The sequence below is a fragment of the Bubalus kerabau genome, chromosome 10, assembly GCF_029407905.1.
Source record: "Bubalus kerabau isolate K-KA32 ecotype Philippines breed swamp buffalo chromosome 10, PCC_UOA_SB_1v2, whole genome shotgun sequence".
NCBI lineage: Eukaryota > Metazoa > Chordata > Mammalia > Artiodactyla > Bovidae > Bubalus > Bubalus kerabau.
In genome coordinates, this window is record NC_073633.1 from 63,463,081 (window position 1) to 63,486,196 (window position 23,116).

General features: G+C 40.5%; 1 protein-coding gene across 1 annotated transcript in view; it reads right to left on the reverse strand.

Moving 5' to 3' along the window:
- Window positions 1–6,375: 6,375 nt before the first annotated feature.
- Window positions 6,376–23,116, reverse strand: part of TMOD2 (tropomodulin 2) — a 56,259-nt gene continuing 39,518 nt past the window's right edge. The window contains exons 8-11 of the mRNA XM_055537968.1: window positions 22,908–23,051; window positions 16,513–16,657; window positions 14,216–14,246; window positions 6,376–14,067 (exon numbers count right to left, since the gene is read on the reverse strand). Of these exons, the coding sequence (XP_055393943.1) occupies window positions 14,040–14,067; window positions 14,216–14,246; window positions 16,513–16,657; window positions 22,908–23,051 (348 nt within the window). The 3' untranslated portion in view covers window positions 6,376–14,039. The remainder of the gene's footprint in view (window positions 14,068–14,215; window positions 14,247–16,512; window positions 16,658–22,907; window positions 23,052–23,116) is intronic.

Genomic DNA, 23,116 nt, shown 5'->3' on the forward strand with positions numbered 1-23,116 from the left:
CCACATCTAAGGTACATTAAAAAATTTTCTAATACAGTCCAGGAAGATGCTCTTACTGGAAGAGCTGAATATCTGGATTCATTTGATAGTTCTGTATTTCATTAGAAGTTAATATATAGGTACTGTGGCTAACTAGAAAGTCTCTTGTGAGTTCATGCTACACCTTGGGAAAAACTGACAAACCAGAGTGTCTGAAAAAGCAAGGGAGCAGGGTTATCCACATATGGTTTATTTTAAGGACTTTGCAGTAATACAGTTTCTTCTGCTTTACTCTTTAGGCAGAGAGGGCTTTTAATTCAGTATCTGACTGATTTAAAGATGACACATTTCCTCCCTGACCTTCCAATATGGGGTATTAGGCATACACTAAATATATTTTCTTTTTTAGCTCTTTAACTTGTCCCTAACAAATGCCTTCATCTTTTGAAAATAAAGTGATTTGGTGATGGGTTCTTTTCCTTTCTTCAGACAAATGTTATCATATTATAATGACAAGGTTGACAAATATGAATCTCCTAAACCCACATACATTAAATATCACAAATGGGGCCAGAGGCATTACGAATAACATTTGAGTATTGGATAAAACTGTAAAAGCAAAACAAAACCCAGAATCTTCCTCACTGCTTTCTCTCTCTAACTATAATCTATTTCTCTATACAAGTGCCAGAATGGGTCTTTTTAAAACAAATCAGATCATGTCACCCCCTTCTCCAAACCACTTAGGGCTTCCCCAAATATTTCCAATACAATCCAAAGTTACCACCCCCACCAGTCCTTATGTGATTATTTTATTTCCTACCACACACACACTCTTTCTCTCTGCTCCAGTCACTTCAAGTTCTTTCTAGTATACTGGAGAATGCATTCCTCCCAAATACTCCTGGCTCATGCCCTCATTTTCATGAAGGTTCTGTTCAAATGTCACCTCTGAAATGTCTTCTCTGATCATCTTACCCTTTCTCCCCTTTACTTTGTCTTCTTAGCACCCTGTTGCTACCTAACATCTTGCTTGATATACTAATGTAAGCTCCAGGAATTCACATCATTTACCCCTCTCTCCCTAGCATCTGCAACAATGCCTGACATATAGTAGGTATTCAATAAATACGTGAAATAAATAACCTTCCCTCCCCCTCCTGCACAAGAGTGGGACACAGAACCACAGGGTTCATGGTAAATACCAGTCAAGGTTCTGATGCAGCCATAAACACCAGCTGGGAGAGGATTTGGCTCCACAGGCAAGAGCCAGTGAAACTCATCCTGAAATGGAGACAGAGCTCTCTTTTTAAAGGACTATGCTTTATGAGTTGCCATTATTAGCTCACAGTTCGAAAAGCACAATTGTGGAAGAGGGAAAAAAAAAGGTAAAACCTGAAAATTATATTTACATAATTAAGTGGAAAGGGTAATCTAACTAAAAGGTTCAGTTCAGTTCAGTTCAGTTCGGTCACTCAGTCATGTCCGACTCTTTGCGACTCTAACTAAAAGGTTAATCTGACTAAATAATCTAACTAAATGGAGGATTTCAATATTGTTCCCAATTATTTGCTGTCCTGTAAAGACTGCTTTACCCACTGTTATATGATTTGGAGTACCTCCCTACATATATTTTCAGGTTTCTTTTCCTTCTTTCTTCACACAAATGTTTTCATATCATCATCGCAAAACTTATAAACATGAATTTGCTTTGACCAGTAAAATGAGTGGAAGTGACGCTAAGGCATCTTTGGGTGGAGGCTATAAGAGTGCTATTTCCACCCTTGTGCTTACTCTTTCCTTCTCCCAGGAGGATGGCATGTATCAGATTGAGTCTTGTCCTGCCTGGGTTTTAGAACAGGTCACATGGAATCAGAGCTTTGGCTAAAAGCAGGTGTTGACATGTAACGCGAGCAGGAAGTAAACTGAGAGTTAGGTTTGTTTGTTACTATAGACTGACCTAGCAAAGCTGACTGCTGCAGTGCCTATTCCATGAAAGGCAAGCCTCAGAAATAGAAGTGGTATGGCGCCCCTCCCCCATGCATTTAGCCCCACTTCAAGTAATTGAAGTAACTTTCATTAAGTTTAATGTACAGAAGAGAATGAATCTGAGGCTGTTAGGTAAATATTTGAGTAAGGAACAGAGTACACTTCCTGTTTTCAGGGTTTAGTAAGAGTGAAAGTGATTGATAAAGTGACACAGTAACTTTACTCAATGTTTTACAAGCCTAATTAGTGTTATCTTTAAATTTCCAGCCAGAGTAACTCATAAAGCCTGTTGCACTGAATCATCATTTGCAAATTAAGGCCAGCAGCAATTTTCTTGTTATCAAAAGTTTCCTTTAGGAAATAGTTTCCTTGATATACTTATTTTTTTTAATGTATTTTATAGCCCAGCAGAGAAAACGTAAGCTGAAGACATCAAGTTGTAACAAAAAAGGTAAAGATTTCATTCCTGGGAGCCTGGAGTTGGTTAAAGCAGTGGGAGGTAGGAATTAGAGAAGACAGACACCATAGCTGGTGTGTATGATTTTAAAGGAAGGATTTAAGCCTTTAGCTTGAAGTATCCTTCCTAAGCACCCCCATGTCTGCTTGTTAGAAGCTTTCTCATGTTTCATTGTGCATCTCAAATGCCTGTTTCTCACTCAAACTTCCCCTAATGCCATCAGCTGGAATTAATTTTGCCATTCCTCACATTTTCATATCCTATTGTGCCTCCACTGGAGGTGCACTAAATATACCCACCTTCCAGCCAGATGACAAAGGGCTAATTCAAATTTTCAGCCAAAGCCAAAGTTGCTCATAAATGTCACTATCAAAAAATAAATTTCTAGGATACACAAATAAACCTAAAAACTGATGCCAAAATTTAACTTACTGTTTTAATATTATTTAAAGTATTAGTGCTTAAATAGTAAAGCTTAACATAGCACAGGAATAATAATTTCCAAGCTCTGTGAGCTGGAAGACTCGTACAGTCACTGGAGAGAGTCATATTTCAGCTGAGGTGAGTAGATGAACAGAGCCATGTCCTAAATGTAACTAAGAATTAAATTCTTGTTTTAAATTATATGTTCTAGGTACACCAAAGATTTCCACAAAGAATAGAGTTATGATATAATCTCTTCTTATCCTTCCATGTATCATTACTTAAAGTTTTAAAAACATTTATTGAATAAAAAAGATATACTTGTTATTCCTAAGGTATCTAGCTAATGTAGTCTGTATTACAAAGAGTCTGACTCTTTGTGACCCCATGGACTATAGCCTATCAGGCTCCTCCATCCATGGGATTCTCCAGGCAGGAATACTGGAGTGCGTTGCTATTTCCTTCTCCAGGAGATCTTCCCAACCCTGGGATTAAACCCGGGTCGCAAAGAGTCTGACACGACTGAGCGACTTCACCTTCACTTTCACTTCACTATTATTTCCGTTATCCTTGAACTTTGTCATTTAACTTAACTTTGTCAGTTAAGATTTGTTAGTTAGGATGCTAAACCTAGATAGCATATTGAAAAGCAGAGGCATTACTTTGCCAACAAAGGTCCATCTAGTCAAGGCTATGGTTTTTCCAGTGGTCATGTATGGATGTGAGAGTTGGACTGTCAAGAAAGCTGAGTGCCAAAGAATTGATGCTTTTGAAATGTGGTGTTGGAGAAGACTCTTGAGAGTCCCTTGGACTGCAAGGAGATCCATCCGGTCCATTCTAAAGGAGATCAACCCTGGGTGTTCGTTGGAAGTAATGATGCTAAAGCTGAAACTCCAATACTTTGGCCACCTCCTGCGAAGAGTTGACTCATTGGAAAAGACTCTGATGCTGGGAGGGATTGGGGGCAGGAGGAGAATGGGACGACAGGATGAGATGGCTGGATGGCATCACTGACTCGATGGACATGAGTTTGAGTGAACTCCGGGAGATGGTGATGGACAGGGAGGCCTGGTGTGCTACAATTCATGGTTGCAAAGAGTCGGACATGACTGAGCAACTGAACTGAACTGAAAGTCTTTATCCACACAGATGGTAATTAAGTCACATTTTTTCCATTCTATCTTTTGTAGTTGGTTTTTGGATTAAGAGTAGAAAACTGTACTGTTGTTTCTATACAACTTTATCTGTTTAGATACAGGCATAGACTTTGGCCTGTCCAGATAGTTTTGAACCTGTCAAAGTATTCCTTGTCTATCCTGGAGCCTATGAGCTAAAGATTCAATCTATAGTCTATGAGTATCACATCCAGATTACTGAAGAACTGCTAACTAAAACTCACCAAGGAAATAGCTGTGTAGTGGCTAAGCCCTTCTGGTTGAAATTCGTCCATTCATCAGCCTTTACTTATGATCATGAATTAAAAAGACTGTTTAAACCAGCCATTTAATTACTTTGATGAATTGTTGTGCAGCCCATGTTTTTCAAGGATACGTGAGACTTTCTCAAATGTCTCAATGAGATCTAAACACTGTATGTTCTTTGGACGGTACTCTTATGATTTCCTACCATTTATTTTATGTGAACCTATGCTGCCTCTTTGGAGAAGGCAATGGCAACCCACTCCAGTACTCTTGCCTGGAAAATCCCATGGGCGGAGGAGCCTGGTGGGCTGCAGTCCACGGGGTCGCAAAGAGTTGGACATGACTGAGCGACTTCACTTTCACTTTTCACTTTCATGCATTGGAGAAGGAAATGACAACCCGCTCCAGTGTTCTTGCCTGGAGAATCCCAGGGACAGGGGAGCCTGGTGGGCTGCCGTCTATGGGGTCGCACAGAGTCAGACACAACTGAATCAACTTAGCAGCAGCAGCATGCTGCCTCTTAGAGATCACTGCTTCACTTCTAAGGGCTTACAAACCACTAAAGTGGATAACACACTTTTCTAAAATGTTGCTCAGGACCAATAAGTTCAGTGGTCTACAGTCTGGAGAACGCTCGCATCTCTGCCCAGCTTCCACCTCCACCGCCAAACCTTTTAAGAAATGCATTGATTCTCCTACAGCATCGCATTTCTTAGGTTGGTTGAGTCCAAAGTGTAGCCCGCCTCACTGAAGCACACATACAGCTAGTTCCTATGAAGGCCCTGTGATATGCGGAACCCTTGCAGGACGCTGTGGGCATCTGATGTGTTCCCTGAGTGGGAGGACTGAGAAGTTAGTTGGAAGCAGGGCAGAGAGGGTGTGGGGCACCACTTCCCACAACCCCAGAGAAAAGCTGTATGATCAAACCAAGAGATGGTGTCCATAACAAAATCAAGCATAACGTACAACTGACCCAAAATCAAGGAGTCACTCCTGAGGCCAGACTGCCAAATCCAAAGGAGGGCACCTAGAAAGCAGGGCAAATGCAAGCAGGGTGAAACGCCAGGGGATTCACGAAAAGCTAAGTGAGGGGGTGGTCAGGAGTAACTCCTGAGTCAGCTCTATCTTATTCATATTTGATTCATGGAGTGATGGGGGAGGGCCTATCTGACAGAAAGGGGATGGACAATGAAAACACAAAAACTAATAAGATTCAGTCCTTCTTAAATTCCTAACACTGTCAGCATAAAATGGAGAACTTTGTTGTTGTTAATATCCATGGATATTTATTTAGGTTAGAATTTTTCTAATATCTAAGTGCCTTCTGTATGCCAGGGACTGCTCTAAATGTTTACATGTGCATCCTCATGATAGCCCTAATGGGAAGCTGGGTTGTGATTCTTATTTTAGAAGTGAAGAAACTGAGGCTGGGTAATTTGCAGAAACTCACAAAACTAACAGAAGTCAGATTCTGATCCCAAAGTGCACACCTGTAATGCCTATTCATTACAGCCCCATAGACTGAAAGAGAATTCTTCAGATAATTACCATACTTCCTTGACCATGAAAAGGTGTGAGACAGCAAATCCAGAAACTCGACACAGGCCTTCTATGCTTCTTCTTGGACTTTGTCATCAGTCCAAGTGACAAAGAGTTTGAGCACAGTTCAACAGGGCAGCAGAAAGAATAGGTTTTCCTGTTTTTCCAGGACAAGCCTTTACAATGTAACTATTATTTTTAGTGTTCCCTGTTTTGAATTCCAGCCTACTTTACAAAGAAAGCAATTCCAAAATTAATATAAAAAATTCAAGGTAAAACACTTAAAACCTCTTTGAGTTACCTTTGTTCTTGTTCCCATTTATTGTAACAAATGTGAACTGTTTAGCTGAATGTTGTGTGTGTGTCTGTATTTTCGTTTTGATAATAACGTCTTGTTTCTCCTCTGGCTACTTCTGGTTGTCTGTCTACTTCTTATCTTCTTCATAATAGGAACACTCTAAGGTCCTTTCTAGCAAATGTACTTTTCTAATATGAGAACACGGTGCCAATCGTTTATTTTAAAAAGACCAGATGTCTTAAAATTATCCAGATTAAATCAGTCCTTGCTTTCATTTTTAAAAAGAAAACTTTATTAATTCCTAGTGTTCTGTACATTTTCACTTGGAAATTTCATTCCAGACACAAATGAATACATTATTATCTTTAAAAGCAGAAAGATATTGATTAATTAAAACAGTATACATTTACCTTAGCATTAGATCAGGCTGGCAAATTCCAAAGAGTCAAACACTGCATCTATTTATGCCACCTGGGATCCTTATTAATTATCATGGGAAAAGAACTTCACGCTTCATACATTTTGCTTTTTCACACATTTCCCACAAAATGTTCAATTTCACATTTAAAAGGCAAATTAGTCTTCAATTCCTTAATGAATATAATCAATATCTACCTTTGGAAAGTTTCAAAGTGAAAAATGAAACTATGTGCATTTTCCAATAACCACTTAGCGAAATAAATATTGCCATTATAAGTTCAAACAGCTTACAAAGTATTATTTCCTTTGTTCTCTTCAAAATAATACAGGGACACATAAAGTCACATATTACAAGCATCTGAACTGGGAAAGTATTACGCACTGGTGGCATGCAAGTATTTTACACTTTTTAATGCAATGAAAAATGCTCTTGTTTTCTTTAAATAGATGAAACAGAATTAAGATAAAGTTTTAATTAAAATATAACTATTATTCCATGAATATAATGGGTTTTTTTTTAAAAAGCAAAGTGGCAGAGATGAGAATTTTAGTTCCGAAGACTTTCTTTCTTAACTAAAGATTGTCACTGGCAAAATTTGGTACTAAAATAAAATGTCCTTTAAAAGTACACCTTCTATCCATCTCACCATATGGCCAATTCTTATCTATCCACATTTAGATTATCCATGGGAAAGTGTTAGTCCTGGACAAGCTTCTCTCAGTCGCACAGTGTACTGTGCGATTGGCTTCTATTATCCAGTCGATATGTGCTCAGACTCTCTCCGTCTTTAAATAAAAATCTATGAAAAACATGCCATGTTTACTGTGCTCAGTTTCTTTACATTTCCTTCTTTTGCTTTTCCTTCTTTTGCTTCCTTTCTTTTGCTACTAATTTTGAGGAGAAAATATATTTTAAAATGTCCTTTTTGAAAAGGCTGCTCCTCTAGAACTATTCTGAAGACAGTAAAAACCACTGAAGAGGAAGAAATAGCTCTGTGGAATGTTCAGACCCCTTCCTCTGAACAAAGCCTACGGAGGAGAGAAGGAGCCACAAGGGAGGCATAGAGCACCCACGTTCACAGGTGACGGAAACATTTAGAACCACAGGATTGTACCATTTGGGAGCTGGAAGGGACCTTAGACAGCATCTAATCCACTCACTCATTTTATAAAGGAAATAAATGAAGATTAGATGAAAGACCTGCCCAAAGTCAGACATAGTGAAAAAAGTGAGAGTGTTAGTTGCTCAATTGTCTCACTCTTTGTGACCCCATGGACTATAGCCCGCCAGGCTCCTCTGTCCATGGAATTCTCCAGGCAAGAATAATGGAATGGGCAGCCATTCCCTTCTCAGGGGATCTTCCCGACCCAGGGATCAAACCCAGGTCTCCTGCTTTGCAGGCAGGGTCTTTACCATCTGAGCCACTAGGGAAGCCACACAGAGCTGACATCGAAATCAGTTTTATTTTCCAAAAGTATCACATGGTGGCAAATGGAGCATGATTCTTGCGGGGCTGGAGGACATTTCGATTCAAGCAACATTTATTAAGCACCTATTATGTACAAGGCACCTTACTAGATGCTACTGAAGATGCAAAGATTCATGAGACAGTCCCTGCCTCCCAGTGCTTATGAAAGTCCCTTGAGGCTATGTTTCAATATCTTAGCAGAAAATAATACTGATTAGGGCTAAGGTTGCTGGTGATAACAAAGCAGCTGATGCCTGGGAGAGCTGACCTCACAAGTGATACTTTCTCCCCTTTGTTAATAGGGCTCAAGCCTGTTACACAGCTGCTGGGGCCCTAACGACAGTCTTCTTTCCTAGGCCTCCAACCACCACCTCAAGCCTTAGCCGAACCCACCCCCTGAGGAGTGACAGAGCTCACTGGAGAGCAGCGGTGCTCCAGACCCTCCCCTCAGTTCTTAATTACTGTTTGTTTCCCCCTGTGTCCAGCCTTAGGCTCTCTGCAAGGGTCCTGACCATATCCCAGGGTGCTGTCAAAATGGCCCAGGAAAATACTGCCCCCCCCACACACACTTCACTGGTATGTCTAACACCCACAACACCTATCTACCACTTCTCCAACTTCTATGTTGAAACTGAAATAACTCCAGTCCCCGACATCATACCCATGCTTCAATTCCCTGTATTCAAAAAGACGTGAAAGATGTGATTGTTGCTTAGAAGAAAAGAAAACAGATTCAAGAGGCAGTGGAAAACAGTAGTGAATAGATAATAAAAAATGATCTCCCACTTTTGTATAGCCCTTTCCAGTATAGTGTTTTCATCCCAATAGCTGATATATTCTCACCACAACTCTGTGAGGTAGTTAGTGAAGGTTATTCCCACTATAGTATAACTGAAGAACCTTAGGTTTGAGAGACTGAGTGACTTGCCCCATAGTCTCCCAGCTAAGAAAGTATGGAGCCAAGTGTCCAAGTGTCTTGACTCCAAATCCAGTGCTCTTCCCCCTAGATAGTCTATAATTGTCAGGCAATTGAATGAATTGCCCATGATCATATACCTGCTAAGTGTTGGTGATGGGATTAGGAGTCAGTCTCCAAATCTGTTAGTATGGTGCCCTTCCACCATACCAACTAGCAGAGCCAATGTGCTCAGAATGACTACCATGGAAAATGTCAGAGAAAAGTCTGGTCTCCTTCACCCTCCTCCAAATCAACGATGCATCACAGAACTGGGATAACCTCTGATATGTGTACAACCTTCCTAGAACAGGCAGGTTATAAATTCAAACCTTGCCACTCTTCCTCCATCCATCTTCTGAATGTTTAATCATAGCTGTTACGGGCAGAGGAGAAAGAGGTAAGCTGAGCAGAGCTTACTTCTACCCTTAGGCAAGGGAAAAACATTAATTTCCATTTACCTTCTCCACAGCACCTAGCCCCTCCACACTACTAAACTCCTGAACCACAAAACAAAATTTGATCTGACCTAGAGTTGGGAGCAAGAACAGTGACTACATCCTTGAAGTTCTGGGTCCTTTTCTCTCTCCAGCTTGTTACCAGGGGCCTGATCATGTGATTTTCGTCCAGAGGGCACGCCTGATGCTCCCAAGCATTCTCACACCTTTCCTTTGCATGTGTCTCCATCCTTGAGTATTGAGGATGGCACAGTGAGTGGCAGGGATGTTTTAAATTAGGAGTAATAAGGGGAAACTGTTACTGTTACTGGAAGGCAAAGCTAAAATATTTCTTAGTTCTCTGCTCATTACAATGAATATAGCTATCATTGCTTCATTAGTGGAAGAGAAGAAGGAAGCTACAGAATCATGATTTCAAACCCAATTCCAGAAACAGTTCTCCTGGGGATAGGTAACACAGCACAGAACCCAGTGTTCACAGCTCCCGGCTAGTTTTTGCATATGCAATCAATACTTGAGCTAAAAAATGGTATCTACTTTCCAAAAGAGCACTCTACCCCAAAACCCAGAAGCACAGGTCAAATTATAATAATCTTACACTTCCTGTCTCCTTCACAGTGCCTAGAAGAGGGCTAAGTACATCATGACCACAAAAAAGGAAAATATCCTCAAACTCTTGAAACTTTTAAAGGGCTTACACTTAAAGCATGTTGATGCTTAAATCGGTTTCAGGTTTCACTGAAATGTTCTCATGGCAGTTATTCAGAACACACTGGTTTCCTTAATGCTGGTGCCCTGCCAGGGGCCACATTTCTGTCTGGAAGGGAAGCAGCCGTTCTTTTGATTTGATGTGCCAGGCTTCCCTTACGGAAATTGTTTTGAGGAGTATAGGCATTGGGATGCTTTGTGAGTTTTTAAATGGAGATGGGCTTGTATTGTAAGATGAAGTGCGTGCTTTAAGATGGGTGAGTTGCACGAGCCCCTCCAGGTTAGCGATTCTCTACCTAACCTAGGCCCGCATCAACTCTGAGAGAGGAGAGGGGAGAGGGACTGGGAGACAGCATCTCCCTTCACTCAGGAGTCCAGCTTTGGCCAAATACCTCCTTTATAGTATTTGGCAATCTTTAATTTACAAAATATTTATATACAATATATCCTACAAAAATGGAAGGAAGGGACCTAAGCATGTTGATGGAGATGAAAGCACTTTCACTCATACACTTTAGGCATATGGAGAGATTTGGTGCTGGAACAATGAAATGATTTCCAGGCTTCCCTAAGAGTTATCTTCCATAGTGCTATGAAATTTGGTGGTTGGTGACCTAAGCTGCAATTTCTAGGGAGTGATTTCATATTTAACCTGGGCGTAAAGCAGCTCTAAAAAGAATAAGGGAAATGGGGCTGGGGAGAGAGTATCTCCCTTCAATCAGTGGTCCAGATGCAGCCAAATACTCAGGTAGATATTTGGCAACACACACACACTCACATGACATTTATTTACATTATGCCCTACTAAGATGAAAGTCAGGAATTTAATCGTGCTGATGAGGATAAAGCAGCTTTCATTACACACTTCTGGCAGATGGGGAGATGTGCTGGACTAATGACATGATCTCGCTAGACTTCCAGAATATCTCCTAAAAGTTATCTTCCACATATGCTGGGATGGGTGTTGGTGACAGAAGCCTGTAAGTCCAGGTGAATGATATTACACTTAGGGTGGGCCTGTACAAGTCTAACAGGGGAAAGGAGGTGGTCTGGGGAAAGATGACCTCCCTTCAATCAATTGTCCAGATGCTGCCAAATATGTTGACATAATATTTGACAAAATGCATATGCATAAAGATATGGTATATACATTATGCTCCACCATGATGGATGGTAAGGGATTAACCATGCTCAGGATCACGAAGGAACTTCTACTTACATACACTGCGGAGATGGGGAAATGAAGTCCTAGGTTAATTAAATGATATATAGGCCCTCTAAATTTAAGTTTATCTTCTAATAGTTAAGTGAATACTCATGGAAATGCCACCTTTAAAGCTACTTCAAAAACACAGGTAATGATAAGTTGATTAGTAATAAATATTTGATTTAATAGATTCTATATACATTTGACCTAACTATTTTGTAAGCTAAAAACAATGCTAAATTTTGACAATATCCCATTATTTTGCTTTAATACTATCAACAACTGCAGCACAGCACTATCAAGTCCTGACCTTTTCCCTTCTTCCTGCCAGGGTTTGCCTTTAGCCCCGGGTCCACAGTATCTTGGGGCTGCAGGGAATACTCTGTGTAGGATCCAAGATTTCTTAGGGGAGAAGACAAGAAAGAGAGTAAATGAGAGCAGAAAGGAAAAAGCCTTACTTAGTGGGGCATGTCAGGGACTCTGCACTTGAATATATTTGCAACAAATCTGAAGGGAAAGGAGAAAGACAACTAAGAAACAGAAGTGTTCTTCCTTTTGGCAACATGGTAACCAAAACATGTATACAAAAAACAAAAAAAGAAGAAGAAAAACTGTATACATTTTACCCAGTGCTATGCTGATGGTAGATGCATGAACCAGCAACCTGGGGACAGGTGAGATAGGGGAAAGTCTTGATTTATAACATTTATCAATTTCCATGCCATGATCAATTTCAAACTACCAACAAGAAGTATGGAACTTCTTAGTTGGGAAGAACTAGCGAGTTGGGGAGAGATGTATAATAGCATACCACGATATAGTATTTCTGCCAAAAAAAATTTGTGCCAAAAACACAATAGGTGCAAATAATCTCAAGAGTACAAAAATGGCAAAATGTATTTTTGAGTATTACTTTTGTTTTTTGATATAATTATTTAATTGTAAGTGCATGCCATTTAATTTTTAATAATGGTTGTGCTTAGCAACCAGTTTGCAAGATTCTTGATAATTTAATAATGGTGAAACCTATATGAGTTGGCTCCAACAAACCACACCTAAAAGGGAAAGAAAAAAAATCAAATAGTAGTTACTACTTTTTTTTTTAATAGATAGGGAAATCTAGCAGAAAACTAAAGAATCTTTGTGATTTCCAAAATTCAATATGCTCTGTCCATTATGCCCTCAAAAAGTATAATAAAATATTCTTACATCTTAAAGGATTTTATTTTGTTTTCTTCTTTTTTTTTTTTTTCTTTTTCCAAAAGATTTTAGAGCTAGAGATGTGGGCACTTACAAGTAAATATCTAATTTTATTGGGTTGGTCAAAAAGTTCATTTAAAGGTCAAAAAAGTTGGTCGAAAAGATATTACAGAAAAACCCAACAGCCTTTTGTGGCTAAAGAAAGGACTTTCTCTCCAGTTTCTGTGTGTTTTATAAACTAGAATAATGTATGAGTTGTTTTCCCATTTATTTGTTTTATTGCTATCAAGCAACTCAGGAACACTCAATTACTTAGTGAATTCCTCTGCCTGAGTCAGCAACTCCTTTAGCTCCAGGTGTCATCAAGACGAAGGACACCACCTTTACAAGGCTCAGGATTACAGAGAAGAAAGAGAATGAACTGGAAGGAAAGGAGGGGGAAGAGGAGGGAGAGGAGCCTAAGGCAATGTCAGAGGGCCATTAATTCTAGCCTTAGGCACTGACAGTTATCAAAGAGCTGGTGCCAGAGGCTGCAGTCACAAATGTCCTTAGCTTAACATGACAGTGTTGGTTGCTGGATGAAAAGATTCAAGCATCAGTTGTACTTTCACAGGCTTTGTCCTTGAGATGACAAACTCTGGATAAATAATAATTCACATTTTTTCCTGATATTTGCAAATGTCTGGATGGATCATGCCATGTGAACAAAATCTACACAATTATCTTGAACGTTCATATCTCATCCTGTGATCTTGTTGCCCTAAAGACAAAGCAATAAATGCTTCTAAAATCTGCCAAAATAATGTAATCGTGTGTAACAGATAACCTTGGAGTGCAATTATTACTGTTTTATTTAGAATGTACTATTTGAAAAGCTTTCCTCTTATAATTTAAAAATTTCTCATCATGGCTGGAAAACTTTAAAACAGTTTTATAAAATGTTATCCATAGAGTGATGTTAAAGATCGAATGTATGTGGAATAATCAGTAAAAGTAGCTAATTCATTTTGCTATGCATGAGTCTGGCTTAAAGCTATATTTGTGGGTGAATAAATATTTCATACTTATTTGCTAAAGCTGTGTTTATGTATCATAATGCTGTCTTCTTTTTATGAGGATGACACCACTGATCTTCAACCAGCAGGGCACTTGCATTTAGTGACTTTTCTGGAACTAAGGGAGAATTTGTGCCAAGCTGGTCACATTTTCTCACTCAGTGAAAGATTGGCAATACTAACTTCTTATGTGGTCAGGAGAACACTTCTGTTGTATTTAGCCTAACTCAAAGCTATGCATGTAAACAGAGATAGGCCTCTATCTTAATCACAGTTACAAACACATTTATATATTAAGTTCCTTTCAATGGTTAAAAAATAAAGTTCACATAAGAAAGCAAGATAACCCAATATGAAAATGGTTAAATCATTTTTGATTGCTGTCACCGACTAAGATCTGCATAAATCCATTGGTGCAAGTCGCCAGAGGTGTCCAGGGACAAATAAAGCAGTTGCATATGTTAAAAAATCCAAGACAAATATGTAGCACTAAAAAAGAATAACAGTTAAATTATTAGTTGCTTGGTTAATGGAAATGAACAACCTTTGATAAAATGGTCCCAGTGAAGAAGGAGAAGAGCTTCTGTTTTTAAATTGCTGCCGTGGGGAAACGTCGCCTCTTTTTGTGGAAGTTTACCTTCTGTCTCCTTCAACTCGCTTTTTACGAACTAGATGAGAAAGAGAAAAAGGTTTGAAAAGACAAAATGAAGGAGAGGGAATATTCCTTAAATTTCAGACAAACAACAATAATCACACAGAATAGCAATCCCACACGCTTGAGAACAGTTATCAAAAATTTCAATAATTATCCATGGCAACACATGGAAATGATCGAATAGCCCAGTGCTTTGTGGAATTTACATTTAAATAAAGCTATGTCTGATAGTTGGGAACTTGAATCTTAGAGCTTTCCAATTTCAACGGAGTAGAAGTCTGAAACAAACCCATGAGACAGTGAACCTCTCATGTTTACTTATCCACAGCACATCTTCTCAGCTTCTATGTAACTCAGTCACCAACTGGCTAAAACTAATTCCCTAGGATGATACATTTACAAGTCTGATTTTGAATTGAAGACCAGGAGGAGCTGCAAACAGAAGTTTAAAGTTTCTAAACCTGTTTTAAATGGAAACTTCAAAATAGCAACCTCCAAGGAAGGTGTGCTGAAGAAGGGAATGGCTACCCACTCCAATATTCTTGCCTGGAGAATTGACAGAGGAGCCTGGCAGGCTACAGTCCATGGGGTCGCAAAGAGTCGGATACAACTGAGCAAAACAACAACAACAAGGAAGGTGTTATTCAGGTGTCAGCAAACTCAGAGATTAAGGTTCATTTAATCCAGTGTGAGTGCGTGAGTGCTCAAATCACTTCAGCCTCTTTGCGACTCTGTGGACTGTAGCCCGCCAGGTTCCTCCAGTCTCCTCTGTCCATGGGATTCTCCAGGCAAGAATATTGGATTGGATTGCCATGCCTTCCTCCAGGAGATATTTTCAACCTAGGGATCGAACCCACATCTCCTGTGTCATAGGCAGATTCTTGACCCACTGAGCCACCTGGGAAGCCCCCTGTAATCTGGTACTTAGTAACAAAGGAGCTAGCCTGACTGCCTTTCCCAACTTCTACAACCTTCTTCCCCCTTTCACATCCCTACATGCAGGCTCCTCTGGTGGAGAGGAAGAGGACTGCTCTAATCTTTCTGGATTTGGCAAAAAAAAAAAAAAAAAGTGCCCTGGGCTGTGCCCTATCTCATCTCCTCACTTTACATAACCCAGACTGCTCCTGCCTCAGATGCAGAAAATCTGACAAAAGCTATTCCCATGACTGCTGCTCTTGGGCTCAGGATTGCCTCTCCATTTACTCTAAACCTCCAGTTTGCCTATTTTTCTTTGTTCAGATGAGGGCCTATGTGTTTTCCCAGGTATCTTCTGACTGTTGCTCTAATCATGCCCGTTTGCTGCCCACTGTGCCTCACCCTTTGCACCTCGGAGGTAAGCACTGCCGTATGCCCAGCCACCCTCTGGGTGCCATTCACTGCACCTTGGCTGGGCTTCAGGGTTGTGGGTAAGCATGTGTGGGCCGGGACCTGCACACTAACATTCACCTGCCTTCTTACAGTTCTAACCCTTCGCTTCCACTTTGTCTACCATCTGAACCCTCCCCAAGGTCAGCAATGTACTTGGTGGGACACCTTGTCCAGTTTCTCTAAGGCCTGGCATTCTGCCCCGTACCTCTATTGAGGACTGAAGCCTGTATTGGCAGGCTACTTGCCAAGTGGACTGATGGTACCTGGATGGTCTTTTTCCACACTGTTTCAGGTGGCTAGGATGTCCCTGGATCAAGCCTTCCCAATCGGTGCCATTCTTTTTCACTGTGGTTGACCAGGACATTCCCCATCTCATTCTAACATAAGTCACAAAAGAGTGGGTAGCAGGAAAGATAAAAGAGGGACTAACTGAAAAAGCTACTTCTGAGTTTAACCGTTAAAAAACATAGCTCTATTAGGTCATTTCACATGTAAATCACCAAGGTATCAGACATAACCATACTTAAACACAAGTACAAAAACACAGGAGTCAAACATAAATGAACTGGGAATTTCCATGTCACTGTGTCCACTTTCTGGTGTAGATTAACAACAGAGGATGATTACACATAAGAAGTAAGTAAAGGAGAAATAAATATACAGAGGAAACCAAGTAAAAATCAAAGGCTGCTTGGGAAAAAAATTTTCTCTTGGAAGAATGCCACGATAAAACGTAAACACTGTAAAGATGATGTGGATTCCTATGACCATGTAATAATATACTTCTGATGAAGGGCTGACACCAAAGGCCAGTGGAATGGTTATCTCTCTGTGAGATGTTATATCTGAAGTGGAGCAATGAATGGCCATCCTGCTCTTGTAACTACTAACAGCACATATGCCTGCATTACCCAGGTCATTATTCTTTGTGATGGCAGCTGCCACTCTTGTTCGTGGTCCTTGCTTGGTAAACTGATATCCAAACTTGAGGATCCTGCAATTCTCCTCCAGCATCTGGGCAATTTCCATCTCCACGGCTGTTCCCAACTGCTGTCTCTGATTGCAGATGTGGACACAAACAGAAGATGGCCAAGAAAGAAGAGGAAATAGTTACTCACATTAACCATGCATGGAAAGATGTACAGCTATTTGTTGGACAAAAAGGCAAAAGTCTCAATTTGAAACAAAGTCACTTGAGATATTTTCTCTCATACACCTGTTCCTTGTTTAAAAGCAAAATCCAACAGGCAGCTGAATCTGCTGGCATGTTAAATTGAAAAGACTAGGCAAATTATTTACAAAAGAAATGACAATTCCAGATATAAAATTAGAGCAAAATTAACATGTGGTGTTTCCACTTTACCCCAGTATCTGTTGTTTAAACAAAGGGTTGTTTTTTTTTTTATAGTGACAGTCTTATAGCAATCAATCCAGTTACAAAATCTTCTATTCTGGGATCCATATCCAAAGATATCTGAAGATCATCAACTAGATGGGTGGCCATTCTCTCAGAACAGAGTCTCAGTAGAAGATCCTCAAGAGGTTTTATTAGTGTGGTTTGAACCATGGCCAGGTGTATTATCAAACACTAAATGGGTTATTGGGCTACAGAAAATTCTCTGTTTTTTTAAGTGGTGGAATGAGTATTTTTGCTTTTTTTGCTTGTTTTTTGAGAAACAGAACAATAATTTTAAAAGTAGGGTTTAAAATGGGGGCATGTAAATATAGGAATCCACAGATAAATTTAAGGAACATAGTACATTTTTTCCATAGTCTATCATTAATTTTTTTAAAAACTACAAAGAAAAGACAAAAAAGTATATAAAATAAAAAGCTCCCTTCCTCCAGACTCCCAATTCCCATGAAGAAAGTCAGTTTGGCATGTAGTCTTCGAAACATTTTCTGTGCATTCATGTCCATGTAATCACATGTAATGTCTATGTTTTCTTCATATAAATGGATTACACTAGAATATTATTCTGGGTTTCCCTGGTGGCTCAGACAGTAAAGAATCCGCCTTCAATGTGGGAGACCTGGGTTCAGTCCCTGGGTTGGGAAGATCCCCTGGAGAAAGGAATGGTTGAATGGCTACCTTCTCCAGTATTCTGGCCTAGAGAATTCCACGGACAGAGGAACCTGGCAGGCGGACCCACAAAGAGTCAGACTCGACTGAGCGACTTTCACTTTCAGCATATTATTCTAGGGTTTTTTATTTTTCATTTAACATCAGGAACATCATTTCATGTAGGTAAATATATGTTTCCCTCATCCTTGTGAACAACTGCATAGCATTCCATTGTAGTAAGTGATCATATTTGATTTAGCTACATTCTACTGACTTACACTGCTTTCCAGTCTTACAGTTCCAAACAAGGCTGTGGTGAACCTCCCTTGTACACAAAGTACCAATATGTCCTGGGGCATTTCTGCCACTGTGCCTGTAGGGTACATGATAGTTGGCTCCAAGAGGAAGCATTTTTCAAATGTTGATAAATGATTGACTTACCCTCAAAGGTTATGACAATTTGTACTCCTGCTGATAGGGTCAGAAAGTTAGTTTTCTCTACTCTAGCCAACATGGGATATTATGAATCTTTTTCATCTTTTTCAATCCAAGGGGTAAAAATGTATTTCACTTATATTTAATTGCTTTAACTTGCACTTTTCAAATTATGACTAAGAACAATTAATTTTCTTATGCATTTGTATTTCTCTGGAAACTACCAACCTGTCATTTGTATATTTTTCTCCCAGCTTGTGATTCCTGTTTTTAAAATTTATACATTAGGAAATTAGCTTTTTGTCAAAAATGATGAAAAAATTTTGCTCAGTTTGTCTTTTGACTTTCCTTTTGATTACTATACAAGACCATTTTTCATTTTCATATGGTCAAATTTGTGTCTCTTAGATTCTATGTCATGCTGAGGAAACCTCTCCACTTCTGGTTTCTTTCATTTGTTTTATGATTTCATATATTTTAATATTTAAATCTTCATTTTACCTGGAATGAATTTTAGCAGAAAAATTAAGATATAGCCCCAATGTCATTTTGTTCCAAAATGCTGGAGAGTCACGTTGTAAATCAACTATACTCCAATAAATTTTTTTTTTAAATGCCAGTGAGTAGTCCCACCATCTTTTACTTCATTTGTTCCCCTACTGAGTTAAAATGCTACCTTGCTGCAAAATTCTCAGGTGTACTAGGCTGTGTTTCTGGACCCTATAGTTCTGCCAAGTCTATGTCTGTGCCTGACTCATGCAATTTTGATTAAATGTATTAAATTACATATCAGTCAAATACATTAAATTATATATTATTATAATACCTTTTAAATATAATACATATATTGAAACATATATTTTAATATATATACCTTTTAAATTTGGAAAATTTAAGTACTGAATACATGAGGAAGAAAAGTTAGTGAAGGAATTTCTATGTCCTAGGCAAGTTCTAAGGATTAACTCTGCTCCTCTTTTTCATCCAGCAACCTATCAAACGAGTTTTTCCTCAAGAAAAGAACAAAATGTGATATTTCCAGTCAGACAACAACAATTCTGGATATCCACAGCATAGAGATTAGTGTGCTCAGCAATCGGCAATGTAAGTTTATGGGAGGGAGAGGCAGCAAAAATGTTAGAGATACTGACCTCAACGCTTCATGAGCAACTTTGGCTTATGACACGACCCCATGAACTGTAGCCCACCAGGCTCCTCTGTCCATGGGATTCTCTGAGCAAGAATACTGGAGCCGGTTGCCATGCCCTCCTCCAGGGGATCTTCCCAACCCAGGGGTCGAAGACCCAGGTCTCCCGCATTATACAGGTGGGTTATTTACCATCTGAGCCACCAGGGAAACCCACACTTTGGAAAAGCAGGACTGGACTAGGGGTTGAGACCTGAGCTAGGTCAGGGCTGCCGTAGTTACGACTTATGTCCCCGGGGTACGGCACAGGTGCTAAGGGTGGAGGTAGCTGACCAAGGAGGGTGACATAAAGTCCCTCTATTTCCTTTCACAAAGCTTAGGCATCTGGAGTCCTAGATTTGGGTAACACACAGGTTGGGCATGCGATGGTGTATATAAAGGACATAAGATCTGAAGACAATTATATTAGGAAAAGGACATATATAAGAAGGTGAGGAAGTAATACAGCATAGAGCATCTTTCTTAGCCTGAGTCTTTTTTTTTTGTTTTTCTTTTTTGAGATGTTTTGTGTTATATAAACCTAGGGCAATAAATGGGCACCAAAATTTCTTATAATTTGGATATATTTCTCTTTTTTTAAGTCACTAAATACAAAGAAGAAGAAACAAAATTTAAGCATATGGTTCTTCAGATCACATTTTTTGAAGTGACCACTTTTCTCTTCGCAGATTTATTCAGCAGTTACCCATCTGTTTCACTAATACGCATCACTGATTGTTCTTCTCACAGGGGCACCTGATTCAATCACAGCTTGTTTACCTGGAGCCTAGCCACGGCAGCCACCCCAGTGCAGGATTCTCTGCAGGCCTTAGCTTTGGTGCAGCTGTCTGCTGCAATGGTGCTAAATTGGTCTCAGCTGCTGCTCCTGCCTGAGACACTGTCTTAGCGATCATTTTATTTCAGACCCTTCATCATACAGATAAGGAAACTGAGGTCTGCTTCTAACAGTCTATGCTGCCGCTGCTGCTAAGTCGCTTCAGTCGTGTCCGACTTGTGCGACCCCATAGACGGCAGCCCACCAGGCTCCCCCGTCCCTGGGATTCTCCAGGCAAGAACACTGAGTCAACAACAAAATTTGGATGGAAGACAGGTTTTGACTCTGAATTTCCTCCTTCTGGGAATAAAGCAAATAATTTTTCCAGTTGCTCTAGAACTTAATCCTCTTGTCACAAGTGAAAAGAACCCATATCAGAGGCAAATTAGGGAATGAAAGTTGAAAAAGGACACAAATCCCTTCTGAGCTGACTAAGGAGGAGGTGGAGGTCGATGCTTCAGTGCAAGTTTGGACATTGTATGTCAGGGTCTTCTTCACATGACTTAAAAAAACCCTTTTATTTATTTATTTATTTATTCCGGCTGTGCTGGGTCTTTGTTGATGTGGGCTTTTCTCTAGTGGTGAGCTTTTCTCTACTCTGTGATGAGTAGAGAGGGGCTATTCTCTATTGTGGTCCACAGGCTTCTCATTGCAGTGGCTTCTCTTGTGGAGCATTCTAGAGTGGCTCTAGAGTGTGCAGGCTTCAGCAGCTGTGGCACATGACCTCCGTAGTTGTGGCTCGCAGGCTCCAGAGCACAGGGTCAGTAGCTGTGGCACATGGGCTTAGTTGTTCCGTGGCAAGTGGGCTCTTCTTGGACTAGGGATCGAACCCGTGTCTCCTGCATTGTCAGGCAGATTCTTTACCACTGAGCCACCAGGGAAACCCCCACATGCACTCTTAAAAGGTACTCTAAATTTTCAGGATTTCAGGTCATTTACTAGGTATAAAGTTTCTAGATTTAGCAAATAAAAATACAGGACACGTGGTTAAATTTGAATTTCATAAAATAACAATTTTTCAGCATGAGTACATCCCAAATATTTCATGGGACACACTTGTATTAAAAACTCTTGTTTACCTGAAATTCCAATTTAACTATATTTTATCTGGCAACCCTAAGTAGTATTAAACATCTTAAGAGGAACTAGAAACAGTATCTGGGACATTATTTCAGATGAGGGGTTTCACAATGGCCTAAACCAACACAGAAAGTTAAACCTGCTTTGGAACAAGGTATTCACTTCTGTCTTAGCTCTCCTGCAAACATTTACCAGGAGTCCTCTTAACTTCTTCCTGATACTAGTCTATTTGATACACATCCCTGAACCATCACTCCTTTTTACTCCCTTCCTATTTCCCTCTTGCTTGTCTTCCTACTCTCCACCCCTTCATGCTTCCCTCTTAATTGCCTAGCAGCCGGACACACATCAGGATACAAGGAGTGAGCTTCCTGAGCGGGTACGGCCACATGTGCACATTCCTAAGGACTCACTCCACATCCCTGCACAGGGATGATGTTTTGATGATGCAGCGCTCTGGGGAGGGTGAGACTGAAAGGGTGCCTGTCTCTTGGTGGGGCTCCCCTGCTCCCCTGGCAACAAGCCTCAGGAGGAGTCTAGGAATAGATTAACCTACCTCTAATTAATTAATTCAAATTAAATTTGAATTTCAACTAGACAATGAATAATTTTTAGTACAAGTATGTTTCAAGAAATATTTGGGATGTACTCATATAGCACTGAAACAGCCCATGTGTCCTGGAGCCAAATAAAGGAGAGAAGAGCTATTCATGGGTCTGCCATGGCTTTCCAAGCTTAGGTGATAGTTTCGGGTGGGGTCTAGACCAGGGATTTTCCCAGAAATTTGAGGACACTCCCCCCACTGCCCTTCCCATCACCCCACAGAGGGGATGCCTGAAGCACTAGTCTCCTTGTTCGCTCTTTCTGGTCCATTCCAGGGTTCTTTATTCCAACTATATTGTGTCTAGACCTTTCAGATTTCCTGAATCCCATGGCAGACACATCTCTGCAGCCAAAGGGACAGGGCACGACATCATGCTGAGAACGGAGAGTTGTTGCTTGCAGGCAGGAGCCAGCTGAAGCCGGTAGAGCAACTCCAGAGACTCTGTAGGCTGAGGCTGGGAAAAGAGGTCTTCAGTGTACAGGAGGGGGTGTCTCCAGGGAAAAGCAGCTTGCTTTGGCTGCCGGGACCCCAAGAAGTGCTGCAGCAGAGCTGAGACTGTGATCACACTGTGGGTGTGGCCTGTCACTCTAAACCAGGCTGTCTTCTAGAATCCCAACTCCTTTAAATAGGCTCTATGGTCAGCACCAGACAGGAGGAGCCTGGGATTGCTGCCTGGCTCTGACAGCCTCCAACCCAGGGCAGGGAGGCTGTTTCTGGGTGTGGCCACTCTGCTTTTTTTCCATAGTCCCAGTAAGAGGCAACAGCAAGACTGGGGCAGGACTGCACCAAGGTTCCTACTAACAGGCAAGGTTGATGAAGGCCAAACAAAGCTGCTGTCAACACCTCTGCCGGTCTCCTCTCTTTCCTCTGGTGCCCGACCAGCCCAGGGCTGGGGGAGGCTGGCTCTTTCTGTCCCAGGCTGCCCCACTAGACTTTGTTTAATTATTAAAACGTTCTCCCACTCACCCTCCACAGGCCAGAAGCTGTCCTAATTACCAGGAAGCCAGAATATCAAATTAAACTTTTTCACAGAACTTTGTCTTTTAACTCCCTCCATTATGGTACTCCTCCCTTTCACATGTACCCTGTGAGTTAACTCACCTGGTTGTCGATCTTGATCTCAATCAACGTGTCATTTTCCTTCAGTGCTTCTACAAGGGCCAGGATCCCAGCACCAGTGATGAAATTGGATTCTATGTTTAGACTTTTCAAGGTCTTGTTTACTTTTAGCATATCTGCAAAGGCCTTATGATGTGAAAAAGAAATAACCTTTAGGGTTTCTAAAGATTTATTTACCAAACTTCTCGCCA